At 39.4% G+C, this 14778-nt stretch overlaps 1 protein-coding gene and 1 pseudogene across 1 annotated transcript; one reads left to right on the plus strand and one right to left on the minus strand.

Moving 5' to 3' along the window:
* Positions 1-253: 253 nt before the first annotated feature.
* On the minus strand, positions 254-1216 carry LOC125136534 (olfactory receptor 10C1-like). Its single transcript, XM_047797378.1, has one exon. It carries the CDS (start codon positions 1214-1216, stop codon positions 254-256), a length of 963 nt encoding a protein of 320 aa, XP_047653334.1.
* A 12631-nt stretch (positions 1217-13847) lies between these two features.
* LOC125136397 (olfactory receptor 2J3-like) lies at positions 13848-14778 on the plus strand (annotated as a pseudogene).

Raw genomic sequence — 14778 nt, forward strand, 5'->3', positions numbered from 1 at the left:
ACAAAACGGATTGACAAGTACAGTTCTTCCTTTCTTTCTTCTTTCCCTCCTTTCTTCCTTCTTTCCTTCTGTCCTTCTATCCTTCCTCCCTCTCTCCCTCTTCCTTCCTTCCTTCCTTCCTTCCTTCCTTCCTTCCTTCCTTCCTTCCTTCCTTTCTCTCTTTCCTTTCTCTCTTTCTTTCTCTCTCTCTCTCATTCCTCTTAGGCTGACTCTACATCTTTTTCAAAGAGCAATTTTTGTGGTCCTCTGGTATCTACCTATGAGCCAATACTTTTTTCTTGCCTAGAGTTCTCCTAAGAGCTGCCTTGACTTCCTTGTTCCGTAAACTGTAGATGATGGGGTTGAGCATGGATGTCACCACGGTATAGGAGAGGGCTAGGAGTTTATCTATTCCTGGTGAATGGCTAGCCTTGGGTCTCAAGTAGGTGACAGATGCTGAGCCATAGAAGAGTGTTACTACAAGTAAGTGGGAAGAACAGGTGGAAAGAGCTTTTTGGCGGCCCTCAGGTGAGGGCATGCTGAGCACGGCAGCTAGAATTCTGCCATAAGAAGCAATGATGAGTAAAAATGGGCTGGAAATGCAAAGGGTGGCTGCAACAAAGACTGTAGCCTCATTATGGGAGGTATCCCCACAGGCAAGTGCCAGGATAGGGGGGAGGTCACAGAAGAAGTGGTCTATTTCACAGGGGCCACAGAAGTCCAGGGAGAAAATATAGTTGGTCTGGCCCAAGGCTACCATGCATCCCACTCCCCAAGAAACCATTGCCAAATGGACACATACTCCACGACTCATTCGTGTTGCATAGTGAAGTGGGGAGCTTATGGCCAAATAGCGGTCAAAAGCCATGGCCGCCAAAAGACAGCACTCACTGACAGCAAATAATGTGAAGAAAAACATCTGTGTAGCACACCCCTCCTGAGAGATTCCTCGGGCCTCGCTCACAAGGCTCTGCAGCATCTTGGGTGTGACAGAACACGTGTAGCCAATCTCCAAGAGAGACAAGTTGGCCAGGAAGAAGTACATGGGGGTGTGGAGGACCGGGTTGGTCCAGATGGCAGTGGCTATGAGAGCATTGCCCATCAGTGATGCTAAGAACATGAGCAGGATGAGGGTAAACAAAAGGAAACACTGTTCAGTGACCTCAGAGAATCTGGCAAAGGCAAAGCGTTTGACAGACATGCTGTTGTCCTGCCACAAGGAACAGTTGAAGGTCATGCCTAGGAAAAAGAAGGCAAGGTCATCATCAAGAGTCTTTCAGATGGAAATATGAATCTTTCTCCTACTCCTAACAAGCTCTCGTAAGTCAGAGAGATAGATTTCTTTTCTGCAATTCTAAAATTCAAAGTTTGGAAGTTACCCTCATCTTGAAACCAAATCCTATTCCATGTTCACTCTCCTAGTTGATTTTCATAAATAATCTAGTCAGCAGGCATGAGATGGAAAACAGTTTAGTAAAATTCTCTCTCTCATCCCTTCATTTTACCAGTTGCCAAATACTACCAAATAAAGGTCCTCCCATACCTACCTATTTCTTTCCTTTTCTTTAGCCACTGACTTGCTTTCTTTACTCATTTATCAAGAAGTATTTATTGAGCACAGCATATTTTCAAAGTATTTTTCAGTTGCTGTTGTAGGTCTTGGATTCAACAAAGAAGGAAAAAAGAACAGAAATAAACGGACTGGTTCAGAATTCTGTTAAATATGAAATAACAAAGATTATATGATTACAGGGACCCTTCGCGTGTATGACTGCTGAAAAATGTGCTCACACATCAGGTATTCTATTATAATGCATTTACACTTATATTAAAGCATTTAGAAACATTTCCCTTTTTTGCTATTAATGAATACAATTTAATATTTCTTCTTTCCATGTGGCACCACAATTCAGTTGAGGTGGTGGCAAAGAAAACAGAGACAATTGTTTATCTTTTTTTTTTTTAATCCAAAATATTTTCTTTCTTTCTTTTCTTTATTTTTTCTTTTGCTTTTCAGGGCCACACCCATAGCATATGGAGGTTCCCATACTAGGGGTCCAATTGGAGTTGTAGCTTTGGGCCTGCACCATAGCCATAGCCATACCCTTGCAGCACCAGATCCAAGCTGCATCCGAGACCTATACAACAGCTGTTGGCAATGCTGGATCCTTAACTGTTTGAGAGAGGCCAGGGATTGAACCTGCATCCTCATGGATCCTAGTTGGGTTTGTTAACTGCTGAGTCATGACGGGAATTCCCCAAAATATTTTCGTGCTATCCTGACTTCTTAATATAGCCTATGCAGTTGCATAGAAAATTCTGGATGTGGAGTTGTCATCTGTTTTGTTGCTTAAATGAAAGATGTGTATCTTACTCATTCTGTCTTCGTGTATCTGAAACAAATTGCAGTTTCCTCAGTGACTCTGATGGCAGGCCTGAGGGGGAAATCCCAACCACAAAAGGAGAATGCGTGACTCTTTCGCAACTGGTGACATCACAAAGATTTCTTTTCCTAAATATCTTGCTCCCGTTTAGACTGTAGACAGCAGAAGTCCGTGTTGTGCGTTGGAGTCAGGGGCTGTGGGAATGAGAGACACCTACTGGTGGATGGCCCACAGTGCGGGCTGAGTGCACAAAGGCTGATGCCTGCTCTTAGTCATGTGATAGCCTTAGACCCACAGGGTGAATTAAATAGACTTCCAGTGGTAAGAACTTTTTAAAACCTGGTAAACTTCAGAGACAGCTGAAAATCTAAGGCATCCAAGATAGTGAAGATCTCTGAGTGCTTCTAAACATTTAAAAGGGCAAAGATGGATACTCTGTCTAGAAATAATTATTAAATCATATAGAAATAAATATATAGGTCTCCCTGGGGGTGAGAATGCAAGCAAAATTGTTCAGTTCTCTCCTCCCTCCCTGTCACTTGGAATAATCTCACATCAGGTAAAATCTGATTTTTTTCAGTACTCTTCCTGTTGTTTTCTGGATTTACTCTTCGTCTTGACCTATGTCTGTTGACCTAAGATCCGTGTAGTAGAGGTCAGCTTTATGTACACACCAAGAATGGTTAATTTTAATCATTGCCTACAGAAAGGGTGTGAGAGGCTCAAGGCAGGTGTCAGGGGTCTGCAGGAAGGAGCGTCTCAGGCAGTACAGTTGGGCATGAACATTCTCTGTCTCTCACCTGGTATATATTTTCTCGAGCTAAAGTTTCTGATTTGTCATGTTGGTGTGAAGGAAGAATGATGAAGCCCTTCCTCTTTCTTGCTGAATTGCTTTGGTTTTAGTGTGCCAACATTGTAGAGGCAACTGTGAATTCAAACTAAGAAATTAAGGAGTGCCCGGACTTCCCATTGTGGCACCGAGGAGACAAACCCAACTAATATCCCTGAGGACATGGAGTTGATCCCTGGCCTCCCTGAGTGGCTCAAGGATCCAGTGTTGCTGTGAGCTGTGGTGGAGGTTGCAGATGTGGCTTGAATCCTGCCTTGCTGTGGCTGTCACGGAGGTTGACAGCTGCAGCTCCGATTTGACCCCTGGCCTGGGAACTTCCATATGCTGTAGGTGCAGCCCTAAAAAGAAAGAAAGAAACAAAAAGACAAAATAAGAAATTAAAATGCACTTTATCACCATCAGAAACTCTTGCCGTTTAGAAATGTCATGTTAACGAACTCATTGGACACTGTATGCAGTATTCTCTAATATTGCCAGTCTATAAAAATAACCTATATTAAGAATCAGCCATCAACCAAATAATGCACCATGATACTAATCTAAAGATATAGGAGTTTCATGCCCACTGATACACCATGTTTGTAGATTCCTACTCAATGTGATGAAAGATCAAGTGGCCGTTGAACATTGACAAGATTCTGCAGGTTCAAATCTTGAGATGGAGTTTCAGTGATAGGTGGATGTATGAAAATATACATAGAGGAGAGAGACAAGATCATTTAAATAGCTCGTGGCTTTCTTCATGTGCCAGCTTACCCAGCCCAAGATCCAAGACATGTACCTTGTCTACAGCTCTGCTTTGGAAATAACCCAGCAGAAGTGATTCATTTGGAGCCAGCTCCACGTAACTAGAACTGTTCCTTAACTGACTCAGTCCCTTATTAGTCTCTATTGTCATGATGAAATGTTTCTTTAGTTCCTATCAGCCAGAGGAAATCATGTGATACATTACTAGATATTTTACCTGAAACGCTTAGTGCAGTGCCTGGAATATAAGAAAACCTCAGTAAATATTAGTCTCCATTATTCTGAAACGGTCATTTCTAAAATGCTTGAATCATAGGTACAGTTTAAATAAACTGGCTGTTGAATATGGCAGAGATGATTTCCCATTGCTTTCCAGCATTTATCCATAGTTATTTCATCGAGGACCTAATATCTCGCTGAGTGATGCCTTAACATAAGCTCGCAGAAACTATTTTAGCACTCGATGTGTGTAACACATACAGGGTGATACAGGCATTTCCAATTACCCAACAACAAGAGCTGTATCTAATTCTTGTGAAATAATTAATTTAGAACAACTTACAGCATAAGTCACAACTTATCCTTTATGACAGGGATACTGGCAAACTGAGGAAATTTTTATGGTCTTCAGAGAGGGGAGAAACTAACTGATGAAAATAATGTCCAGAACTGAATAATGCTTCGAATGCGGGCTATTCTTTTTCAGGCTTTCATCCACCATCTTCCACGACACTCTTAAGACCTCAGTTATATCACATACCTTCAATCATCATTTTTGAGGAAAAAAAGTAGATGGTATTTGCTTTTGAGGAGCCACTCCCTGATTTTGTCTGCATGCTCTCCTTCTAACCTCCCCACGTTCAGAGGATGTAAAGCTCCCCAGCCCTCACTTCTGAGGCTATGCACTGAGAAGCTTTTATTGTCGTCAGGACCGTGTCTGATGCCAGGAAGATTGTGTCTCCGGAGAGAGCATTATGTCCTTCCCAGCAATGCCCTCTCTCCACACACACAAGCGTGTAGAGTTGTGCTGTTTACATGATACTATATTTGAACGTTTCTCATCCTGAAAAGAAGGAATATGAATATGTTTCACTTCCTTTCTTCTCCTTGTTCTGAATCTTTATCGTGCCTTCCTTCTCCTGAGACATATTTTCTTCTAACAAGAGGGTCAGGACATAGTTTGATTCTGTCTCTGAGGAATTGCAATGGACCTGTCTGCCTCTATTTTTGTTAGTTATAGGACACTTAGGAAGCAAAATAAATAAATGTAAAAGGTAATATAAGACAAAAGTAAAAGTAAATCAACAGCAAAATATGATGAATAGCCTATATTATAGATCACTGCTATCCTAGACTGTATGCACAATGAGATATTAATTCAAGTGAGATGTACTCCTGGGGCCAAATATGTGATGCCTGTATACTATGAATATGAACTACTCATATTTAAAATTTTGTTAGAATTAAAAAAGTAGTCATCAAAATAATTAGTAGTCACTTTCACATCGTATTATATTGAAGCAATCAGTGTTTTTCTGGGACTCTCTCCCCAGATAATAAGAAATGAGTGACAATGGAAAAAAATCGGTGCAACTTCTCTAGGCTACTTTGGTCTCCTGGGTTTTTCTAATTGGCCTCATCTGGAAGTAATACTCTTTTTGGTTATCTTGGTGTTCTTCTTGATGACATTATAGGCAACCTGTTCATCATTATCTTGTCGTACCCTGACTCCCGTCTGCATGCAGTCATGTGTTTCTTCATCTCAGACCTCTCTTTTCTGGATCTCTGCCACACCACCAGCCCCATCCCTCAGTGGCTGGTCAACCTTTGGGGTCCAGAAGAAAACATCCAAGGGATTAACAGGAGCTAAATATTCTCCTACAATCTAGTGACCATAGTATGAAGAATATTGGCGCTTGATACAAACTGCTCTAGCCGGGGTTGTCAGACATTTCCCACCTTTTGATAGCTGGGTTTTTCTGCTAGTATCGGATCCCTGTTTAAATTCCCCCCAATAGAAAAATTTAAACTCTGAATATCTAACCATGTAATGATATTAATATTTAAATATTTATTACATGCATAATATTCGATATGCATTGAACGGAGCTGGAATGATACAGTTAAGCTCATAATAGTAGTTGCCTCTGGGTTGGGTTTTGGGTCAGGGAGTGATAGAAAGGACACTGATTTTCTCTGAGATATTTTATGTGCTAGAAAATGCTGGAAATAAATATGGCAAAAGTAATAGTTGATGATTCTGAGTTGTGGGAATGTAGGTTTTCTATGTGTGTGTAATATTTTAAGTATCTGAAATAAAGAATAACAGAGAATTAAAGCAGAATTGTTTGTTAAAATATCAGTTCAAGTTAAAATTCACCATGATGGTAATAGTAGCTCACATGTATGGAGTAATTATGTACTAAGCACTGTGGAGAATGTTTTATCTTTTCCTTGTTGAATTCGTACAACAATCAGGACCAAGGACACATAAAGACTGTTTTCTGGTACTTCTCTTAAACAGAAAGCAAAATACCCAGTTGCTCTCTTAAAATCACAATTTTTAAAATGATATCACTTATACATGCAATCTAAAATATAGCACAAATGAACGTATCAACAAAAGTGAAACGGACTGAGAGACTTGGCGAACAGACTTGTGGTTGCCAAGGGGGAGGGGGGAGTGGGATGGACTAGGAGTTTGGGGTTAGTAGAAGCAAACTCTTATATTTCTAAGGGGCAAGTGATGAGGTCCTACTGTGTAGCACAGGGACCTACACCCAGTCTCTTGTGGCAGAACATGATGGAAGATAATATGAGAAAAAGAATGTATGTATATGTATGGCTGGGTCACTTTGCTCAATAGCAGAAATTGGTTCAACACTGTAAGTCAACTCCACTTACTAAAAAAATGTAATCTTATTGTAATACAATTTCCAAACCCAGATTTTCTTTCTATCGATGTCATATATTAGCTAGAAACAATATCATAATTTTAAAATGTTTCTTAATTCATGAACTCATCATATACTGTTTTTTTGTTACACTAACAAGTCAGTTATTGGATATAGTTGTATTTTATTTTTTCTATATCATGGCAAATCTCTTGGCAAGACCTCAAGGGAAATTATTCATAAGGATGTTTTGGAAATTTTAAATAGTTATGTTAGGTTTTCAGAGTTTTGGTGGTTACCTTCTGAGTTATAGTTTGAATGGTCTTCAAAGATTATTTTCAATATTTTGCAGGGCTAAACGTGGCCTTGACGTTTAGAGATGTTAGGCAGAGACAATTAACTCTAATTAATAGTAAAAATGTACAATTTAGTTTTTAATGTATCCCATTTTTCAAATGTCTCATGCTCCCTATTCCCCCACTTAGACCACCTCTAACAAGTTATTCCTCAAATGTGGCCCTTAGCATGATGAGGAATTGGGGAAGAAATTTCAGGGCAACCTGTTCCCTTTCGTATAAGGACAGCTTCACGAGCATGCTCATCAGTGAAGGTTGGTCTATAGAGTCATTGTTTTCTTCAGGCAACAGTGTATCATGTTGAAGGTATTCCTGAGACACTGTTGTAACTAGGACAGCTCCTTGAAGGGCATTACTTACCACTTTGGGATTTACCCTCCCAATGGCCCCAGTCAAGGAAAGCATGTCCCATTATTCTTTTGTTTCCATAAAACTCCCTTTGCTCTAGGAGAAGGGCTCTATCCCCTGAGACACTAAATGCTCTAATGAGTTCCTCCTTCCAGCTAAAACCAGATCTTTTAGTAGACTCAGAATTCTCTGTTGTGTCGCCATGATAATCATATAATTTTCAGACTCTGCTTTCCTAGTGTGATGCAGTAGACTAGACTCTATGGTGCATCTGTCCAGCCATCCCTTTATGTTGGTGATGTGAAAGAGATGAAAACCAGAGATCAGGTTGGTCCCTACATAAAGAGGCATCAGCTGGGCAAAGAGAGGGACTATGGACAGACACAGAAAGGGCATTTAGTGAAAGGAGTTGTTTGAGTGTTAGGCATGCCCTAGGTAAGGGTATTGAAAGACTAATATGAGAACAAAGACAGCTGACCAGTGATATGGGGATGGAGAGGCGAAACTCATGTCTGTCACTATTTCCTCCATAGAAATTTAAAAATAAGGACATTTAGAAATAATGTCTTATTAGTATTTTTTTTGTCTTTTTATCTTTTCTAGGGCCGCTCCGGCAGCATATGGAGGTTCCCAGGCTCAGGGTCAAATGAGAGTTGTAGCCACCGGCCTACGCCAGAGCCACAGCAACGTGGGATCCAAGCCTTGTCTGCGACCTACACCACAGCTCACGGCAACGCCGAATCCTTAACTCACTGAGCAAGGCCAGGGATGGAACCTGCAACCCCATGGTTCCTAGTAGGATTCGTTAACCACTGAGCCACGACGGGACCTCCATTAATGTCTTATTTTTAAGAAAAGGCGATATTTCATTCCACAGTGCAAGAAAACAATCTTTGTAGAGATCTTTTTCCCCACTCCTTTGTAAAAAATAAACTTACCTGTAACGTTCCTATTGTTTGTCTACTTACTTCTGATTATTTTATTAAGAGTTTTAAGTCTTAGAGGCTTGGAGACAAACTGTTTCTAACTTTCCTGTTGAAACTCAATATCTAGTGCTAACGTCTTTTTCAAGAATGGTACTTGAGCAAGTAAGAGACCTCAAAAGAGGTAACCAGAGGTGGCTCTATTAGTTTTGTTTGTTTGTTTTTTCATTTCTTTTTTCTTTCTTTCTTTCTTTTTTTTTTTTTTTTTTTTGCCATAGCTTGTTAGGAAGTGTGAGAGAAAGAATTGGCTGTGTGAGGAAACAGAAGTGATGAGACATTATTGGATGAGGCAAAGCTCTCACGGAGAGACAGACGGATATTTCAATGGTGGGATACTTATAATACGAAGCAAGCTAAAAATCTTAGTTCACATGAATAGATCTGTGAAGTACAGGGGGAGAACCTTGATAAAATGCCTCTTTTTTGGTGGGAGGGGGTGGGCAGTGGAAAAGCAATTTATTGCTTCTTTGGGCTTTAAACAGCCAAAGTGCACTCATAGTCCACAAGAAGGAGCATAAATTTGTAACACAGTGGTATCACCGTAAAATGCCTCTTAAAGGACACATGAATTTAACTGATTTGAAAAGAGAAATTTTTTAGGAAAAGGAAGCTATAGATTCAGCGAGAGAGCCAAGAAGAAAGGAAGAGTGTGAGGTTGGAGGAAATGGCTTGTCACAATACAGTGGAAAACTTTCCTATGAAAGAGGCGAAGAAATCACTTGAGTTATAGCTATTTACGAAATGTATCTTTTCTTAAAGAAAAGGAAACGTAAGATCCCTAGTAACAATATATTAAATGATGAACAGCCATTTAATGATTTCATTAAACATGCAGAATTCTTCATGAAACTTACTTCAGGCCCTTTGTTCAGGTTCCTCAGCCCTGTGATAGACATATATGCACTTCCAGCTTTAAGCACTAGTATTCAGTTTACTCTCTGTTTTCTCCATCCCACACCCTTCCTTGCTTCTTTGCTCTCTCAATGAGTTTATACCTTCCTTTTCCTAAAAATTTCTCTTTTCAAAATAGTTATATCTACATGTTCTTTAGGAGGCATTCTACCACTGTTCTCCCTATCTGCCTCACAGATCTATTCATGTGAACTAAGGTTTTCAGCTTTGTTCATATCACAGGTATCCATAAATGGATGTGCCTGTGTCTGTCTCTCTCTTTTTTTTTTGGTATTTCTATGTGTATTTAATTTTCAGTTTAGAGATAAGCTATGAGTGTGAGGAAACAAATCGGAAGATAAAGTTCTTTCTATAAGAATATTTAATTGAAGCTCAATATTTTTTACCCTATGTCAAAATTTTGAAACCATAAATGAGTTTATATTGTTCATCATATCTTTTTATCTGTGTGTAAGATTATCTGGGTTGCAATTATTGTGTTTTTGATAATCAGATAAGCAGAAATGGCATGAAAATGCTGAAAAGAAAACTAAAGCTAATTGTTTAAAAGATTATGTTCCATGGAAATTTTCCTTTGTAGCTGTGCTAGAAAATGTTCAAGTTACTATTTACCCAGACATCACCCTCGGGTGAATGAGAAGAATTCAGCAGTTAAGAAGTTGTTTCTCTGCAGCAGGGAAAATATCTGGATGAAATATAAAAGTAACAAGAAAAAAACCTTTGCATTTACTTAAAAAAATTTTTAGTCTGGTAAAATATTACATTTGCAGAAAAGTTGCAAAAGTGGTACAAAGAACTGTCATTAGCCTTTTGACCAGAGTCAGCAATAGTTTACATTCAGCCTGAAATATTTATTCTATTATCTATCAGTCATCTAGCTAGCTATCATCAATGTCTATGTATCCATCTGTCACCCATCTCTCCTTATCTCCCTCTCATCTATCTATATCATCTCTTTTTGAGACTAATGTAGAGACAACCCGTCCTTTTATTGTAAATACTTAGGTGTTTTCCCCTAAGATCAGAGATATTATTTTACATAACCAGTGTATAGTTAACAAAGTAGAAAATTTAATATGGATACAATATTATCATCTGACCCATAGTTCATCTTCATACTTCTCCCGTTGTCTCAGTAATGTTGATAACAGCTATTTTTTCCCATTTCAGAAGCAGACATTTAGGTAGTATGTCTCTTTGATGTCCTTTAATCTGGACCAGTTCATTTATCTTCTTTGAATTTGATATTTTTGAAGCGTGCAGGCCAGCTCTTCTGTCCAAGTTGTCTCCGTGTGAGTTTGTCTCATTGTTTCTTCATTGTTAAGGTCAGGCTGTGCATTTTTTGGCAGGAATATGACTGAAACATTATGTCCTATTCATAGCATCATATCAATAGTCACATGCTGTTGGTTTGTCCTAACATCGGAGATGTTAACATTGATTACTTGGCTATATGGTGATGTCCACCAGGTTTTTCTAATGTAAAGGCTACTGCTTTTCATTTTGTAATTAGCAAGTAATTAGTGGAAAAATATTTAATTAAATTTGTTTTAATTTTTGGCTGAACCCATAGCATGCATAAGTTCCTGTGCTAGGGATAGAGCCTGAGGCACAGCATTGACAACACCACATCCTTAACTGCTAGGCCGCCAGGGAACTCTGTGGGGAGATATTTTAACCTATGTTCCTATTTCTCATCTTACTTTCATTCCCCATTTTTTAGCATACATTTATGCTTTTCGAACCCCATCATTCTATTTTTTCAATTTAATTTTATTGGCATGTAGTTGATTTACAATGTTATATTAGTTGAAGGTATATAGCGATGTGACTCGGTCATACATGTAAAAACATCCATTCTTTTTCCCGTATAGGTTTTTACAGACAATTGAGTAAAATTTCCTGTGCTATGTACAGCAGGTTCTCATTAATCATCTATTTTACACAGTAGTGTTTATGTGTGAATCCCACCCTCCCAATTTTTGTCTCCCCCCAGTGGTTTCCCCCATGGTAACCATAAGATTGATTTTGAAATCTGTGTGTTTGTTTCTGTTTTTTAAATAAGTTATTTTGCATAATTTTCATTAGAGTCCACATATACGTGATATCACATAACATTTTTCTTTCTCTGTGTGACTTACTTTACTTAGTATGGTAAACTCTGGGTCCATCCATGTCGCTTAAGTGGCATTATTCCATTCTTTTTCATGCCTCAGTAATATTCCACTGTGTATATGTATCACATATGTTCTTATATTTATTAATTAGGATACTGCTTACAGAGATAACTTTGTCTTTTCTACTATGTATTTTTTCTTGTAAAATTCCTCATACGAATGTGGATTCTTATTTCTTTCATCTCATTAGTATCATAATTTCTCTTAAAGCCTAATTGTCTCAGAATTGAAAAGTGGCAGGCTCTTCAAACTGGTTTCTGTTTCTTTTTTTCTTTCTTTTTTTTTTTTTTTGTCTTTTTGCTATTTCTTGGGCCGCTCCCGCGGCATATGGAGGTTCCCAGGCTAGGGGTAGAATCAGAGGTGTAGCCACCGGCCTACGCCAGAGCCACAACAATGCGGGATCCGAGCCGCGTCTGCAACCTACACCACAGCTCACGTCAATGCCGGATCGTTACCCACTAAGCAAGGGCAGGGACCAAATCCGCAACCTCATGGTTTCTAGTTGGATTCATTAACCACTGCGCTACAACGGGAACTCCCTGTTTCTTTTTTGTGTGTCTCTGTGGTTCTTGGAGAATTTTTTCTCTATTGAAGTATTGCTGATTTATAATAATATATTAGTTTCAGGTGTACAGCAGAGTGATTCATTATTATTGCACATTAAACCCCATTATAGGCCATTATAAGGTAATGGCTATAATTTCTGTGTTGTAGAGTATATCTTTTTTGCCTATCAATTTTGTATATAATAGTTTATATCTGTTAGTCCTGTACTCCTAATTTGTCTCTTGTCCCTTCCCTTTCCCTTTTGGAAACCACCAGTTTGTTTTCTGTATTTGTGAGTCTGTTTCTTTTTGGAATAATTAGTAATGCTAATTTTTAGATTCCACAGAAGTGACTCTTATGTGGAGTGTGTGTCTTTTTCTGTCTGACTTAGTTCACTAGGCATAATATAATCTAGGGCCATCCCCATTGCTTCAAGGGGCAGTATGTCATTCCTTTTAATGGCTGAGTAGTATTCCATTGTGTATATGTATATATACGACATCTTCTTAATCCAACCATCTGTTGATGGGCACTTGGGTTGCTACCATGTCTTGGCTATGGTCCATAGTGCTCCTATGAACACTGAGGTGCATTTTTTGGAACTAGTGTTTTTGTTTTTTTCTGGGTGTCTATCTGGGAGTGGAATTGCTGGATTGTATGGTAGTTATATTTTTAATTTTTTGGATGCACCTCCTTGCTGCTTTCCACAGTGGCTGCACCAGTTTACTTCCCATCAACAGCATGCAAGTGTTCCCTTCCCCCCAACTCCTCCTCAACACTTGTTATTTGTAAACAACAAATGTTGTTATTTGATGATAGACATTCTGACAGATGTTATGTGATATCTCATTGTTGGTTTGATTTGCACTTATCTAATAATTGAGCATCTCTTTATGTGCCTGTTAGCCAATTGTATGTCTTCGTAAACATTTCTCTTCAGGTCTTCTATTCGTATTAAGATTGAGTTATTTGTTTGTTTTGTTTGTTTGTTTGTTTGTTTGTTTTGAAAGGGAATTGTACCTGAACTCTGTGGATATTTTGTATGTTAACTCCTTGTTGGTCACATATTTGCAAAACTTTTCTTCCTTTCTGTAGGGTATCTTTTTGTTTTGTCCGTGGTTTCCTTTGCTGTGCAAAAGCTTTTAAGATAAATTAGGTCCGCCCTTTTAATTTTTGTTTTTATTTCTTTTCCCATAGGGAGTGATCCAAAAAATATTGCTCTGATTTATCTCAAAGAGTGTTTTTCCTATGTTCTCTTTTGGAGTTTTGTGGTTTTGTTGTTACATTTAGATCTTCAAGCCATTTTGAGTTTATTGTTGTATGTGGTGTGATTAAATGTTCTAGTTTCCTTGTTTTATATGTGGCTGTCCAGGTTTCCCAGCACGACGTGCTGCAGAGACTGTCTTTTGTGCATTGTATAGTCCTGCCCCCTTTGTTGGAGATTAATTGACCATAGGTGAGTGGGTTTATTTCTGGGCCATTCTGTTCCATGGATGTATGTGTCTGCTTTTGTGCCAATACCATTCTGCTTTGATGACTGCAGCTTTGTAGTAAAATCTCAGGTCTGGGAGGGTTGTACTTATGGCTGTGTTCTTTTTTCTCAAAATTGCTTTGGCAGTTGTATCTCCATTTATCTTGAGTGTATGTAATTCTTTTGCCAGGTAACAGGAAATGAATGATGATGGAAAAACTCAATGCAACTTCTGGAGGCTACTTTGTCCTGCTAGGTTTTTCCAATTGGCCTCGTGTGGAAGTAGTACTCTTTGTGGTTGTCTTGATGTTCTACTTAATGACATTGACAGGCAACCTGTTCATCATTATCGTATCATACCTGGACTCCCATCTGCACACTCCCATGTACTTCTTCCTCTCAAACCTGTCTTTTCTGGATCTCTGCTACTCTACCAGCTTCATCCCCCAGTTGCTGGTCAACCTCTGGGGCCCAGGAAAAGCCATGTCTTACGTAGGTTGCATGACTCAACTTTACTTTTCCCTTGCACTGGGATCCACAGAATGTGTGCTTCTGGTGGTGATGTCATATGACCATTGTGCAGCTGTATGTAGACCCTTGCATTACCCTGTCCTCATGCACCCTCGTTTCTGCCATGTGTTGGCTGTGGCTTCTTGGGTAAGTGGCTTCACCAACTCGGCACTTCATTCCTCATTTACCTCCTGGGTACCCCTGTGTGGACATCACCAAGTGGACCATTTCTTCTGTGAAGTTCCCGCACTGCTGCGACTGTCTTGTGTTGATACCCGTGCTAATGAGCTGGCCCTCATGGTCACGAGCTCCGTTTTTGTTCTCATACCTCTCATCCTCATTCTCAGCTCCTATGGTGCGATTGCCCGGGCTGTGCTGAGGATGCAGTCAACAGCTGGACTTCAGAAAGTCTTTGGGACATGCGGAGCCCATCTTATGGTTGTATCTCTGTTTTTCATTCCAGCCATGTGCATATACCTTCAGCCCCCATCAGGATGTTCTCAAGATGGAGGCAAGTTCACTGCCCTCTTTTATACTGTTGTCACACCCAGCCTCAACCCTCTAATCTACACCTTGAGAAACAAAGATGTAAGAGAGGCAGCAAAAAGATTAGTGGGGTGA

Source organism: Phacochoerus africanus, chromosome 9, assembly GCF_016906955.1.
Source record: "Phacochoerus africanus isolate WHEZ1 chromosome 9, ROS_Pafr_v1, whole genome shotgun sequence".
Taxonomy (NCBI): Eukaryota; Metazoa; Chordata; class Mammalia; order Artiodactyla; family Suidae; genus Phacochoerus; species Phacochoerus africanus.